Source organism: Cetorhinus maximus, chromosome 6, assembly GCF_964194155.1.
Source record: "Cetorhinus maximus chromosome 6, sCetMax3.hap1.1, whole genome shotgun sequence".
Classification (NCBI taxonomy): Eukaryota; Metazoa; Chordata; class Chondrichthyes; order Lamniformes; family Cetorhinidae; genus Cetorhinus; species Cetorhinus maximus.
In genome coordinates this window covers 69,591,316-69,608,065 of record NC_135884.1, presented here as the reverse complement: position 1 = coordinate 69,608,065, position 16,750 = coordinate 69,591,316, and the positions used below count along the sequence as shown (strand labels likewise).

The window sequence follows — 16,750 nt, the reverse complement described above, 5'->3', positions numbered from 1 at the left end:
AGCCATTTACATTGCTTTGGATGGGGAAGAATTACTCTGATTGCCCTGTTGTGGCAACATTAGAAAGGCATCCCAAAAAACTTTACAAAATTTCAATACTTAGTCACCAGAGCAATCCTCCGAGTCTTCTGAAATGTTTCTCAACTCTCGTTTAATCTGGGTGAGTAAAATAGACAGATGGATCTGTTTTAACCCTACTGCCCAGCAGAAACTATGTAGCAGGACAGTTAAAAATAGTTTATTTATCAATGCATCTCCAAAATTTCCTACTTTAAACTGCAGGTAGATGAGGTGCCGCATAAAGCAGGTGTGTGCCTCATATAATTATCATTAATATTATGTCAATGGGACCCCAAAGCAGTTTTAACTGTGGTCTGAGCAGAGACACTGCTGTGATAATCCTGCTAGCAAGGAACAGATCTGCTGCTGATCAAGAGGTCCTTCAGGCAAGTCCAAAACTTTTATTTGTGGGGCCAGGAAAAGTGTGCTTGTCTGGGCCCCACAAGGAAAGTTGCAGTCTCCACTGTCCCATAAGCCCTCCCTTCCCTTGAAAGGAAAAACCTTGACAAAATGTTTATTTTGCCTCGACCTTGTAACGTTATGTATTTATATGAGACAGAAAGGGTGTGTGAGAGAATGAAAGTGTGCATTTGTGAAGACAAGAACCTAAGAACCTAAGAAATAGGAGGCGGAGTAGGCCATTGGGCCCTTCAAACTTTTTCTGCCATTCAACAAGGTCATGGCCCATCTTCTGATTCGAGTCCACCTTCCTGCACTATCAATTATCTTAATTACCTTAGTACCCGAATATCTACTGAACTCTTCCATTCTTCTATATTCTTGAACATACTCAACAACAGAGCATCCACAGAGCTCTGAGGTAGAGCATTCAAAAGATTTACAATCCTTTGAGTAAAGAAATTTATCTTCATCATAATCCTAAATGATTGAACCTAATTCTGAGATGGCGACCTCATGTTCTAGATTCTCTAGCCAGGTGAAATTTTTTCAGCATCTACCCTGTCAAGTTCCTTAAGAATTTTTAATGTTTCATTTAGATCACCTCTCATTTTTCTAAACACCAAGGGATATAGGCCTAGTTTACTCAATCGCTCCTCAAAGGACAATCCCCTCACCCCAGGACACAGTCTAGTGAACCTTTGTTGCACTCCCTCTACAGCAAGCATGTCCTTCTTTAGGTAAGGAGATTAAAACTGTGCACAGCCTCACCAATGTCCTATCGAATTGTAGTAAGATTTTTAAAAATCTTATACTCCGATCACTTTGCAACAAAAGCCAAAAATAGCATTTGACTTTCAAGAGGTTACATTCAGAGGCATCTTAACTTTCTGTGATTCGTCTACCAGGATGCCTAGGTTCCTCTGAATGCAAACATTTCCGAGTCTCTAGGCATTCAAAAAAATATCCTTTTTTATTTTTCCTATCAAAGCGGATAACTTAACATTCCCCCAGGTTCTTGCAACTCAGTTAGCCTGTCTACATCTTTCTGCAGGCTTTCTGTGTCCTTCTCACCACTTACTTTCTTACCTTCTTTTTATTCGTTCATGGGATATGGACGCTGCTGGATAGGCCAGCATTTATGGCCCATTCCTGATTGCCCTTGGGAGGGTGGTAATGTGCTGCCTTCTTGAAACGCTGCAGTCTATGTGGTGTAGGCAAACCCACAATGTTGTTAAGAATGGAATTCCAGGATTTTGGCCCAGTGACAGTGAAGGAACAGTAATATAGTTCCAGTAATATAGGATGGTGTGTGGCTTGGAGGGGAAGATGCAGGTGGTGGTGTTCCCGTGCACCTGCTGCCCTTGTCCTTCTAGATGGTGACGGTCATGGGTTTGGAAGGTGCTGCCTAAGGAAGCCTTGATGAGTTTCTGCAGTGCATCTTGTAGATGTCAAATTTTGTATCATCATCAAACTTAAACATGTTATACTTAGTGCCCTCATCTAAGTACTACCATAGTTTGTAAATAGACATAAAGAACATGTACACATATTGTGCCTGTTTCAGCTAAACAAAAATCATATCTCTCAAGGCTGAATTTTTCTTTACGAAATGGAAGGAGATGGCATTTCCTGGACATTTGGATGCTAACCTGGGATTTTTTTTTTAAAAGGTCATAAGTTCACCTTGGAGCTATAAACAGGGAGGCCTCTTCCAAGAAATCGCCAGACCTTTATGGTATTTGAGGAAGATCTGCTTGTTTGTTTTGAACAGCAATCACTTTAATTGTGGAGAAAAAGATTGAAAAGGCAAAGGTTGGTAACTTGCTGGTAATCACATGGGAGAGAGAAAAATAACTTAAGTTGGGAACCTGCTGGTTTTGAAGACAGTCTTGTTGGGGAATGTGCTGTGGAAGGAAGGCTACCCTAACTGGCTCTCTCTCTCTCTATCTTGTCTAAAATTGTGTGTGGCTATCAACCTATAGCCAGAGAACCAGCATCTGAGTGTACCTGGTCTGCATTTTAACCTGCAAAGCTGAGACCAGTTCATAAGACCTTCCAAATGTCTACTGGGACCAGCGGTCCGTCTTCACACGAGGGAGCTCCAGGTCGACAGTGTCGAGACCCTGCAAACTTTATCCTTTATTTTATAACGCCCATTCTCTAAAGCCAATTTCTGCAGAGAGAGACTCTATTTGTTTGTCCTTTGTTTGTCTGTGTATGTGACTGCATGCATGCTGGGGGATTTTTTTTAGGAAGAGATAGATAGCTATACTTCCTGATTACAATTGTGTGTTAACCAGCACTTGCAACTTGTTAAAACTAAGTTTTGTCTTATAATAAACAATTTTTCTGAGTTCATTGAAAAAGACCTGGTTGAAGACTCTTATTCTGGGCACCAGTGGGGGAAATATATGATTGGCTATTTTGGTAAGGAAATTAAACTTTTAAATTAATGGTACAGCCTGCATAGTTATGGGGCTAGATCATATGCGCACTCCTCCCATCCCGGTCATAATGCCTTGACCAATCAGAGTTAAGCTGCCTGGTTTAATTTCAAACAATGTTGGGCAGTTAACTGCCAGTCACCATTAACTGGCAATTCTCCAAGGTAACGGCTCGACCAGAGTCTACTTGCCAACCAATCAGCACTCTCTTTTCATACGATATAAAGTTGTTGCTTCCCCTGACATTGTAAATTGACCTGATGAGTGCAAGATGAAAAGCTTTGACAAAATGTCTTTTTTCAGCAATACTCAAGTTCTGTACTACCAAATTTTGATCAGTTTACTGCCCTTCCCCTATCACAACTGTGATTTTTAAAATTCATTCACGGGATGTGGGCTCCACTGGCTGGGCCAGCATTTATTGCCCATCCCCATTTGCCCTTGAGAGGGTGGTGATGAGCTGCCTTCTTGAGCCGCAGCAGTCCATGTGGTGTAGCTACACCCACAGTGCTGTTAGGGAGGGAGTTCCAGGATTTTGATCCAGCGACAGTGAAGGAACGGTGATATATTTCGAAGTCAGGATGGTATGTGGCTTGGAAGGGAACTTCCAGGTGGTGGTGTTCCCATCCATCTGCTGCCCTTGTCCTTCTAGATGGTTACGGTCGTGAGTTTGGAAGGTGCTGCCTAAGGAAGCCTTGGTGAGTTTCCGCAGTGCATCTTGTAGATGGTATGCACTTCTGCCACTGTGCATCAGTGGTGGAGGGAGTGAATGTTTGTGGATGGGGTGCCAATCAAGCAGACTGCTTTGTCCTAGACAGTGTCAAGCTTCTTGAGTGTTGTGGGAGCTGCACTCATCCAGGCAAGTGGGGAGTATTTCATCACACTCCTGACTTGTGCCTTGTAGATAGTGGACAGGCTCTGGGGAATCAGGAGGTGAGTTACTCTTCGCTGGATTCCTAGCCTCTGGCCTGCTCTTGTAGCCACAGTATTTATATGGCTAGTCCAGTTCAGTTTTTGGTCAATGGTAACCCCCCAGGATGTTGATAGTGGGGGATTCAGTGATGGTAATGCCATTGAAAATCAAGGGGCGATGGTTAGATTCTCTCTTGTTGGAGATGGTCATTGCCTGGCACTTGTGTGGTGCGAATGTTACTTGCCACTTGTCAGCCCAAGCCTGGATGTTGTCCAGGTCTTGCTTCATTTGGATATGGACTGCTTCAGTATTTGAAGAGTTGTGAATGGTGCTGAATATTGTGCAGTCATCAGCCAACATCCCCACTTCTGCCCTTATGATGGAAGGAAGGTAATTGATGAAGCAGCAGAAGATGGTTGGGCCAAGGACACTACCCCTGATGCAGTGATGTCCTGGAGCTGAGATGATTGACCTCCAACAACCACAACCATCTTCCTTTGTGCTAGGTATGACTCCAACCAGCAGAGAGTTTTCCCCCGATTCCCATTGACTCCAGTTTTGCTAGGGTTCCTTGTTACCATTCGGTCAAATGCGGCCTTGATGTCAAGGGCAGTCACTCTTGCCTCATCTCTGGAGTTCAGCTCTTTTGTCCGTGTTTGAACCACGGCTGTACTGAGGTCAGGAGCAGAGTGGCCCTGGCGGGACCCAAACTGGGGGTCAGTGAGCAGATTATTGCTAAGCAAGTGCCACTTGATAGCACTGTTGATGACCCCTTCCATTATTTTACTGATGATCGAGAGTAGACTGATAGGGCAGTAATTAATCAGGTTGGATTTGTCCTGCTTTTAGTGTACAGGACATGCCTGGGCAATTTTCCACACGGCCGGGTAGGTGCCAGAGTTGTAGTTGTACTGGAACAGCTTGGCTACGGGTGCGGCAAGTTCTGGAGCACAAGTCTTCAGTACTATTGCCAGAATATTGTCAGGGCCCATAGTCTTTGCACTATCCAGTGCCTTCAGCCATTTCTTGATATCATGTGGCGTGAATTGAATTGGCTGAAGACTGGCATCTGTGATGCTAGGGACCTCCAGAGGAGGCCGAGATGGATCATCGACTCAGCACTTCTGGCTGAAGATTGTAGCAAATGCTTCAGCCTTATCTTTTGCACTGATGTGCTAGGCTCCCCCATCATTGAGGATGGGGATATTTGTGGAGCCTCCTCCTCCAGTGAGTTGTTTAATTGTCCGCCACCATTCACGACTGGATGTGGCAGGACTGCAGAGCTTAGATCTGATCCGTTGGTTGTGGGATTGCTTAACTCTGTCTATCACTTGCTGCTTATCCTGTTTGGCACGCAAGTAGTCCTGTGTTATAGTTTCAACAGGTTGACACCTCATTTTTAGGTATGCCTGGTGCTGCTCCTGGCATGCCCTCCTCCACTCTTCATTGAACCAGGATTGATCCCCTGGCTTGATGGTAATGGTAGAGTGGGGGATATGCCTGGCCATGAGATTACAGATTATGGTTGAGTACAATTCTGCAGCTGTTGATGGCCCACAGTTGCTAGATCTGTTTGAAATTTATCCCATTTAGCATGGTGGTAGTGCTACACATGATGGAGGGTATCCTCAATGTGAAGGCGGGACTTCGTCTCCACGACGACTGTGGGGTGGTCACTCCTACCAATACTGTCATGGACAGGTGCATCTGTGGCAGGCAGGCTGGTGAGGATGAGGTCACGTATGTTTTTCCCTCATGTTGGTTCCCTCACCACCTGCTGCAGGCCCAATCTAGCAGCTATGTCCTTTATGACTCAGCCAGCTCGGTCAATAGTGGTGCTACCAAACCACATTGAACTCAGATTACATTCTGCGCCCTTGCCACCCTCAGTGCTTCCTCCAAGTGGTGTTCAACATAGAGGAGCAGTGATTCATCAGCTGAAGGAGGGCGGTACATGGCAATCAGCAGGAGGTTTCACTGTCCATGTTTGCCCTGATGAGACTTCATGGGGTCCGGAGTCAATGTTGGGGAATCCCAGGGCAACTCCCTCCCAGCTGTATACCACTGTGCTGCCACCTCTGCTGGGTCTGTCCTGCCGGTGGGACAGGGCATACCCAGGGATGGTGAAGGTGGTGTCTGTAAGATATGATTGGAATGATGATGATGGAATACTACAGCAGGCTGTTGCTTGATTAGTCTGTGAGACAACTCTTCCAATTTTGGCACTAGCCCCCAGATGTTAGTAAGGAGCACTTTGCAGGGTCGACGGGGCTGTGTTTGCCGTTGTCGTTTCCGGTGCCTAGGTCGATGCCAGGTGATCTGTCCAGTTTCATTCCCTTTCAAATGGCCATTTCAGAGGGTATCTATGGGTCAACCACAATGCTGTGGGTCTGGAGTCACACATATGCCAGACCAGGTAAGGAAAGCAGATTTCCTTCCCCAAAGGGGCATTACTGAACCAGATGGGATTTTACAACATTTGACTATGGTTTCACAGTCATCAGACTTTTAATTCCAGATTTTTATTGAATTCAAATTCCAGGATTCGAACCCAGGTCCTCACAGCATTACCCTGGGTCTCTGGATTACAAGTCCAGCAACAGTACCACTACGCCATTGCCTCTCCCCCCCTATGTTCAATCTCTGGCTGAGCCTGTGACTGGCCACTACTTATACTGAATTTTCAGCTTTGGTCTGTTCCTGGTTAGAAAATAACTTTCTTGGGCTGAAGACTCTGGATTTCATGGTGTTCTCCAACCTGGACTCATCTCTCTGATCCTGCAACTGACTCTGTACACATCCTGGATCTTCATTCCATGTCCTCCGACAGTCTACCCCTCAAATAGCTTCTGGACATCACTCACAATATCTGCCTCCAAACTTGGATAGCAGCTTGTCGATGCTTCTGCTAACTCCACCCTACCTACATCACTGTTATCCCACCATGGGATCGCTGACTTTAACTCTGGGCTCCTTCCTATTACCTCCTATTTCCTGTTTTCTATTAGGTCTTTATGTAACTTGACCTAAGTAACTTGAGCTTTTCTTGAGTCCATTCATGTTTGCAGTTTGGCTGCCAATCCGGACCACAGCCTAACACTCCGTTTCCACATTTGGTCTTTTTTTTTTTATCCCTTTACCCTTCCTAGACCTCTTCCATCATCTTCTTCCTTTCACTTCTCCACTCTCTCAGGTACTCTGCAGCTCAATTCCTTACCTCAACCTTTCAGCACTCATCAGCCTTCCTGCTCCCTTGCTGCCTTCCTGCTCCCTTGCTGCCTTCCCCCCTTTGATTCCCACTTTAGATAAGTCTAAAGCTTCTCTCTTTGCTTCTCTTGGCATCTTCCAAAGGGTTCATCGAGGCACTTGGCACTGGCTCATTATGAGCAGCAGCCCTAATTGCCTATCCCACTTTCACAACAACCTGCCTGCCCAGTACTTCTGCTGGGAACTAATTTTGACTATCCCCTTCCTCTCCAACTCATCCGTTCCCACTGCTGACCCCGTGGACTCTGCTAGTAGATCAGCTCTCACCAGCCTGCTATGCATCTCCCTTCTGAACAAGCCCCTATCCTTAATAAACCTTTTGTGGATGATTTCATCAACATCATATGATCATGGTCTTTATGGAAACCTGGCTGAGGGGTTATGACACCTTTCCCCTGCCTGGCTGTATCTTCCAACATTTGCCCTGCCGAGACATCACGGTGGCAGTTTGGTGTTTATCACCAGATCATACCTTGGCCTGATCCCCTACTCTTCTGGTACTTTCTCCTCCTTTGAGCACCTCACCTTGTTCCACACCCTCACCTTTCATTCTCTATCACTCTCCCAAGTATGATAAAAATTTTCTCACCAAGATATCATCACTACTTTTTTTTGCCAACCTCTGCACCGAATGACTTCTCAACCTTCATCTCAACTCATCACGCTCTCTTTCCTATGGATTCACTGCCCTCTTATCCTCCCTAATCTCTTCCTCTATGCAAACTCCCAAACCCATATTTACACCATCTCCTTGACGTTGCCACCTCACATGATCTTGCTAGTCCAATCATATCAATCACAGATAAAGCCATCTCTGATCATTTCCTTGCATCAGTCTTCACCCATATCCTCCTTCACCCAGTCTTACCTCCTTCATATCTATCCCTGGATAAAACTATTCACCAATTCACCTAAAATTGCACTTTTAAAATCCCAACTGTCCAACCTATCATACTCCATTCATCACAACATTTCTGCAGCTACTGATTGCTTGATTGTGCCCTCACGTCCACCTTTAATGCGGTTCCTAATAAAACCGTTACTCTCGTTCACCCTGGCCATTCTCCTTGGTACAGCCTTCATCTCCACTCCCTTAAGTCCAAGTAAGAGACTTGAAATGATGTGGCGGACAACATAAGCCATCCACTTACTCCTGGAGATTAATTTTGCTAATTTTCTCCCTTCCTCCTCAATCCTTCAGACACTGATTTTACAGGGTTGCATTTCCATGGGTATTGGTGGCATCCAGCCCACTCTTGTGTGAGACTAGACAGCAAGTGTCAGCAGAATATCAACTGAGAGGTTGACAGCTGAATCCAATTTTGTCTTCACTAAACATTCACCCACAAACCACTGTACAGCATCTCTAAAACTCTGGAAAAACTCAAACAGGTCTGACCGCATTTGCGGGTTGGAATACAGTTCACGTTTCGAGTCTGTATGACACTTCATCAGAACTAAGGAAATATAGAAATGTGGTGAAATATAAGCTGATTGAGGGGGGTGGGACAGGTAGAGCTGGATAGAGGGCCAGTGGTAGGTGGAGGCAAAGAAGAGGTTACCAAAGGTGTCATAGACAAAAGGACAAAGGGGTGTTGACGGTGGTAATATTATGTAAGGAATGTGCTAATGGTGACATTAAAGGTAGAAAGCAGGACAAGCAAGTGACAGATGGCCCTAGTGGGGGTGGGGTGGGGGGAAGGGATTCATTACAAGCCTACCGACTCCCACAGCTACCTTGACTACAGCTCCTCACACCCCACTTCCTGTAAGGACTCCATCCCGTTCTCTCAGTTCCTTCGCCTCCGTCGCATCTGTTCTGAAGATGCCACTTTCCAAAACAGTTCCTCTGACATGTCTTCCTTCTTCCTTAAACAAGGTTTTCCACCCACGGTGGTTGACAGGGCCCTCAACTGTGTCCGGCCCATCTCCCGGGCATCCGTCCTCACTCCTTCCTCTCCCTCCCAGAACCATGATAGGGTCCCCCTTGTCCTCACTTATGACCCCACCAGCCTCTGCATTCAAAGGATCATCCTCTGCCATTTCCGCCAATTCCAGCATGATGCCACCACCAAACACGTCTTCCCTTCACCCCCCCCCCCCCCCCACCCGTGGCTTTCCGTGGGGATCATTCCCTCTGGGACACCCTGGTCCACTCCTCCATCACCCCCTACACCTTAACCCCCTCCCACGGCACCTTCCCATGCAACCGTAGAAGATGCAACACCTGCCCCTTTACCTCCCCCCTCCTCATCGTCCAAGGGCCCAAACACTCCTTTCAAGTGAAGCAGCGCTTCGCTTGCACTTCCCTCAATTTAGTCTACTGCATTTGCTGCTCCCAATGCGGTCTCCTCTACATTGGAGAGACCAAACGCAGACTGGGTGACTGCTTTGCAGAACACCTTCGGTCTGTCCGCAAGCATGACCCAGACCTCCCTGTCGCTTGTCATTTTAACACACCACCCTGCTCTCATGCCCACATCCTTGGCCTGCTGCAATGTTCCAGTGAAGCTCAACGCAAACTGGAGGAACAGCGCCTCATCTTCCGACTAGGCACTTTACAGACTTCCTGACTTAACATTGAGTTCAACAACTTCAGATCATGAACTCTCTCCTCCATCCCCACCCCCTTTCCGATCCCCCTTTTTCCAATAATTTATAATTTTTAAAATATATTTTTCTTTTCCCACCTATTTTTAAATTTATTTCGATCTATCGTTTTATCTCCATCATTTAGCCCATCTCGATCCCTTCCCCCCAACCCACCCCCACTAGCGCTATCTGTCACTTGCTTGTCCTGCTTTCTACCCTTAATGTCACCATTAGCACATTCCTTAAATAATATCACCACCATCAACACCTCTTTGTCCTTTTGTCTATGACATCTTTGGCAAACTCTTCTTTGCCTCCACCTATCACTGGCCCTCTATCCAGCTCTACCCTGTCCCGCCCCCTTCAACCAGCTTATTTTTCACCACATTTCTATATTTCCTTAGTTCTGATGAAGAGTCATACGGACTCGAAAGGTCAACTGTATTCCTCTCCACAGATGCTGTTAGACCTGCTCAATTTTTCCAGCTATTTTTGTTTTTGTTTCAGATCTCCAGCATCAACAGTATTTTGCTTTTATCTCTAAAACTCTGCTGTCTGTTGTTTTAACTTGCACCAAGTCCTGTTCCCCTATCACCCTTGTGCTCAGTGACCTAAATTAGCCCACAATCAAGCAGCATCTTGATTTTAAGGTTGTCATGTTTTTAAATCCCTCCATGGCCCCACCCCTCCCTATCTCTGTAATCTCCTCCAAGCCCACAACTCTTTGAGACATCTGTGCTCATCTAATTCTGGCCTCTTGAGCATCCCTGATTTTAATCCAACATTGGTAGCCACGTCTTGACTTACCTAGTCCCTCCCTCTCTACATCGCTTTCCTTCTTTAAGACACTCCTTAAAATCTACCTCTTCAATCAAGATTTTGGTTATCTGGCCTAAAATCTTCTAATATGGCTTGCTGTCAAATTTTGTTTTATAATGCTCCTGTGAAGCCCCATGGGACATTTTATTATGTTGAAGGCACTTTAGAAATATAAATTGTTGTTGCTGTTGTTGTTTCCTAGTTGGTTCTTAACATACTGATCTAGAAAAATAGCATACATTCCATGAACTGATCCTCCACACTATTACTTCAAATTTTGTCAGTCTATGTAAAGATTAATGTTTCCCCATGATTACTGTATTACCCTTCTCACATGCATCTCAAATTTCTTGAGTTATATTCTTCCCTACACTACAACTGCTATTAGAAGCCCTATAAACGTTCTCTGCCCCTTGTTGTTTCTTAGCTCCATCCAAATTGATTCTACTTCTTGATTTTCTGAGCTATGGTCCATTCACTAAACTGTCTTTGTCCCATCCTATACTATCAAGGATACCCCTCCTCCTTTTCCCTTTTGCCCAACCTTTCTAAAATTTAAGTATCTTGGATTATTTAGTTCCTTACCTTGGTCACATTGCAACCAGGAGGAGGATTTTCCCCTTGTCGGGCGGGCCCGCCCGGGAACGGCCACAAAACCAATTGCTGCCCGTGATCGGGCTCCGACTGCAATTTCACACAGGTTTGCCAATTAATGGCCAGCCAGTGTGAAAGGCACACTAAGAGCCTCAGCGCTGCCGAGATGGGGGTGGGAGGAGCGCAAGCACTAAAGTGTGCGCATGCACAGGAGAACTGACAGCTCCCTGAAGGCACAGAGCTGCCTCAGGGGGCTGAAGGATTTTAAAATGCAAAATAAACATTTTACATATAATATAAACATGTCCTCACATGTGACTCAGTCACATGAAGAGCGGCATGTAAAAAAGGATGTTAAAATGTTTTAATAGTCTTTTTAGTAACCGTTGGAAACCACATCTCGCCCGTGGATGAGGTTTTGTTAAAACTGCAAAGGCTGCCTGGCCTATTCGTCTGTCCGCCAACCAAAAAGTTGAGCAGGCAGTGAAAAATGCAACTTAATCACTTAAGGGCCTTAATAGGCCTCTTAATTGTCAGCGGGCGAAAGATTGCACGAGTGCACGATGACCTTGGGATGCTCGCCCGACGTTATCGCATGCTATTTCACGCTAAGGCGTGTCAGGTGCATGCCCACACGCTGAGCTGAAAATCCAGGCCCAAGTCTCCATAATGACTATTTCATGAAATCTATTAATTTCTATCTGTGCTATTAATTCCCTAATTTGTTGTGAATGCTTCAGGCATTCGGTCTGATATAGTGTCTTTAGCTTTGACCTTTTTCTAATTTCTTTGACATCACCTTAGTCACCAATGCCTTATTACCTTTGTTACTCGCAGTGTCTATTCCTGACCCAGTTGGTTTATTTTTACCCAAAATGCTGCTCTGTCCCAGAGCCTTGGCATTTCCCTTGCTGGTTTTTATTTTACAATTTACCCTTTCCTGAATGCTCTCACTTCCTCTTTATTAGTTTAAAGCCCTGTCTACTGCTCTAATAATTTGATTTCTCAGGACACTGCTCCCAGCCCAGTTTAAGTAGAGCCTGTCCCAGTTGAACAGCTCCCTCTTTCCCCAGTATGGGTGCTAGCAGCCCATTATGTAAAATCCCATTATGTGAAGACTCCCACACCACTCTTTCAGCCATGCCATTAATCTTCTAATCTTTTTATCCCTAGGCCAATTGATGTTGGCTCAGGTAACAATTTCAAGAGTATTACCTTTGAGGTTCTGTGTTTTAATTTGAACCCTAACTCCTCAAATTCTCTCAACAGAACATAATTCCTAATTCTACCATGTCATTGGTTCATACGTGGATCCCGACAGCTGGATCCACGCCCTCCCACTCAAAGTTCTTCTCCAGCCATGAGATATCCTTCACCCTGGCACCAGTCTTTGGAATTTCTGACCTTGGTTGCAGAGAACAGTATCTATTCCTCTGACTATATTGTTCCCTATACCACATGCCTTTTTTATGCCCCTCACTTGAATGACTTACCGCACCATAGTGTTATGGTCAATTTGCCCATCCACCCTGCAGCCCTGCTTCTCATCCACACAAGTGGCAGGTGCCTTGTATCTGTTGGTCAAAGTCAAGAGCTGAGACATCTCCACTACTACATCCTGGATCTCCATATCTGCCTGATTGGCAGTCACAGTTCCCCTGTCGCTGATCATTGACCAACTCTAAAATTCTACTTAAGTTAATGAGTGTGACTACCTCCTGGAACAAGGTGTCAGACTGACTCTTCCCCCTCTCTGATGCCCCACAATATCTCTAGCTCAGACTCCAGCTCATCAAGTCTAAATCAAAGTTCCTCAAGCTGCAGACTTTTACAGCAGATATAGTTGTCTAGATCGCAATGTTCTCCACAAACAACCACATGCTGCAGTTACAGCACATCATCTACCCTGCCCTGTCTATTTAATCTTATTTATTTGTTGATTTGATTAGTTAATTGTTTTATTAATTGAATTGATTGTTCCAGTTTTATTAATCAATTAGTTTATTTAGTTTAAGTTACAATTTAGTACTGTAAAGTAATACCAAGGTACAGTTTCCTAGCTTAGAGACAAAAAAAACTGTAAAACTGTAATACTCATCGTTACAGTGGAATTTTCTAGTGTGCGTATGTAACTGAGAAGATATTGGTTGGTGCAGATATAGGAGTTAATTGTTTGGATGCGTGTGTATTCTTATTTACCAGATAGAGCTGATTTTTGTATGTATGGCTATTTTCTGTAAATATGTGAACTCAAATTGATCAAATTTATGAAATAAATTATAATCAGTAAACAAATACCATCAAAGGATTATCAAAGAATAACAACAGACCATGTTAAAATGTCTCTATCAATGCATGTAGCATTAAAAACTCGTATTTGGAACTAGTTTCCAGCATTTTCTATTTTTAAACCAGGTAAATGCTCTAAAGGTATTTATACTTATTATAGAACAAAACATCCAATTGAATAAGAATGTTAAGTTCTGGAAACATTCAGCAGGTCGAATGGTATCTGTGGGGAAAGCAACAGAGTTGGTGTTTCACGTGAATCAAGGCTGATTGGAAAATGTTGCAGATTCAGCAGCTTTTGGGCAGATGCAGAGCCAGGAGAAAAAGGGGAACGGAGAGCAAAGAACTTTAACTTCTTCCATTCTGATGAAAGTTCATTGACTTGACACATTAATTTTGTTTCTCTTTCCAAAGATCCCGTCTGCTGAGTATTTCCATCAATTTCTGTTTTTACTTCAGATTTTCAGCATCTGCAGTATTTGCTTTGGTATTATTTGAATGGATAGATTTAATGCTAGACAGGATTTCCATTTGAAAATCAGAAGTGTTATTGGGTGAGTGGAGGCGGGGGGGTGGGGGAGGTGGTTGGTGTGTGGCATGCATACATTTACTGAAAATGCTTAATAAAGCCCTTGCTCATTCTGTATGAGAGATATATTCAAAGCTGCAAATGGCCTTTGTACAAAATGATCAGGGAACTGGCATCATCCAATTTCCTGTTCTTATGCTGTTTCCGCACGTCAGAAGTTCCAGCCATATTGGCCCATATCTTCCAGTCTCCAGATCATTGGAGACCAGACATATGACTGAGGATGCACGTCGGGACCCTGTGGAAGCCCTGATGCGCTGACCTACATGAGAATTACCTGCGAAGTTTCAATTCTGATGGGCAATTCTCCTGCTCCCTGGGACCCTCCACAAATGTCTCCGACTCTGAGTTAGAGTCAGAGACTTTGGATGGTTCCGATGTACTTAACTGAATAGTTACCCAGGAAATGTTAGACAGATTAAAACCTGGTCTAACTCCTGAGTAGCTAGGGAACTGACTCCCCCACAACCCCCAATCGCTCTCACTGACCCCATGACTACCCCACTGATCCAACCCAACCACCCCCCCAACCATCCAACTACCCGACCCGGTCAGGCCCAATCACCTAATTACCACCTTGACCACCAGACTTTCCCTCCATCCTCCTGACCACCCAACTACGAACACCCCCCAGACCCGACCCAACTACCCTCCTCACCACCCGACTACCACCTCACCCACCTACCACCTCACCCAGATACCCATTCACTCATTCATCCACTGACCCATTCACTAACATTCAAACTGACATTTCTTACCATACGCAGCTGGTGCCGTAAAAAGGGAGCACGTCCTGACTTCCCCCTGGCTCTACTCTCCTGCGACTGAGTTCCCCAAGGGATGCTATGCTTCGCATTTCTGGGATAACTGGGCTCGGAAGGTCCCGGAAGAAATGCGGAGTGGTGTTAAGTTGGGAAGAATGTTTGAGCGGAGTGGCAGTCTGATGATGATTGCCACTTCTTGGAAGATCCAGGCCATTATTCTAAATCACATTTGAAAACACACTTAACTACTCTTTTATTAGATCTCAAGAGGAATTTTGAGGCTAATGAGCTGGCGAAAACATCATGAAGCTTTCAGAGATTTTAGTTACACGTGAATGTGCCTTGATGGCAAGGCAGAAAGAAAAAAAATATGGAACAGTGTTGGTGAGTTGAAAGGAATGAATTTTAAACCATTGACTTTCCAATGCTGGAGTTGATTACCTCAATAAGCCAATTCAATTAAAATAAACATACCTTTTCATTTGCCATCTTCTGTCTCATCCAGTTGTTGAAAGCAAAATAGCTTGCAGCATCACCAGTGCAACCTACACTCCACACCAAGGAGAAAATAAACCATGGCTCTATTAAGTCACCCAGAAGTTTCAGTTTTTCACGTGGAGGGCCTTTCTCTCCCTGTTCAAAGAAAGATAAGATGCTTTATTTTTTTAAATTGAGAAGTGCAGTTGAAATGCTAAATTACACAATGCAAGAGTAGCCAGATTTGAGGAGCCATAGAGAATAAAGAGTGAATCCATGAATAATGGATGGTGATGCCAAGCTTATAGGAGGCAGGTGGGAGCAAAAGACAAAGCCAGGAAAGAATTCTACAGTTTTCAAATATAGGGAAAGAAGCTGGAGTACAACACAGACTCGATAGACCAAATAGCCTGGATCTGTGCAGGAACAAATTGCATTTACATAGCTCCTTTACCATAGTAAAACATCTCAGTGGAACATTATCAAACAGATTTGACACTGTGCTATATAAGAAGATATTAGATTAGCTAGGTTTTAAGGGGCATCTTACAGGATAGAGAGGTTGAGAGGCAGAGAGATTTATGGAAGGAATTCCAGAGTTTAGGGCTTCTGAAGTTGAAGGCACATCTGCCAATGGTGGAGCAATTAAAATCTGCACTGAGCTCAGATATCTTGATTGGTTGCTGGGCTGGAGGGGGTTACAGAGAAAGGGAAGTGCAAAATCATTGAGGAATTTGAAAGCAGGGTGATAATTTTGAAAATTTTCAACTGTTCAACTGGGAGTCAATGTAGATCAGCAAGTATAGGGGTGAAGGATTATTGGGACTTGGTGTGAATTTGGACACAAGCAGCAGAGTTTTGGATGAGCTCAAGATTAAGGAGGGTGGATGATGAGAGGCTGACCAGAAGAGCATTAAAATATTTGAGTCTAGAGGTAGAAAAGGCAAAGATGGGGCTTCAGCAGCAGATGAGCTGTGGCATGACAGAAACAGGCAATATCAGTAAGAAACAGTATAATGAATCTTGATTTCAACATGGTGATGATGAAGGAAGGGGAAGAAGGAAGAGTGATTAGAAGTTTAATTGAATAATTTGATCATCTCTTTTGTACCATGGATCTGATAATAATACTAGTCACTTTCAAAGTGTTTTTTTAAAGTTGATTCCTATTGCTTATTACCAGTTCTTCGGCTTGTTCCAAAAAAAATCAACAATAATTTGACAAGTTAATGGATTCCTAAAATACAATGGCCCTGACATTTATGGGGAGGAAAGGGAGTGATGGGACAGTCTGAAAATGACTGAAGAACCCAAAGAGGCCAAGAATGTGGAGATCTTGCCAAATTTATTGTTAGGACCTCATTATAATCTTTTGTGCAGTTTCCTGCCTGGCAACTGGGAAAGTTCAACAATTGGCAAGCGGCCAAGGAGAGAACACTAGTGACGGATAAGTCAACTAGGCCCAGAGTGTTAGGAGAGATAAAATTGTTGTCTTTACAGCACCAGTCCTACCTAATTATCGTCAGTAGGTGTGGGAATC

General features: G+C 44.3%; 1 protein-coding gene across 1 annotated transcript in view; it reads right to left on the bottom strand.

The window, feature by feature from the left end:
* Nucleotides 1-16,750, bottom strand: part of dnah1 (dynein, axonemal, heavy chain 1) — a 532,475-nt gene that overhangs the window by 202,902 nt on the left and 312,823 nt on the right. The window contains 1 exon segment of the mRNA XM_078543835.1: nt 15,208-15,366. Within this exon segment, the coding sequence (XP_078399961.1) occupies nt 15,208-15,366 (159 nt within the window).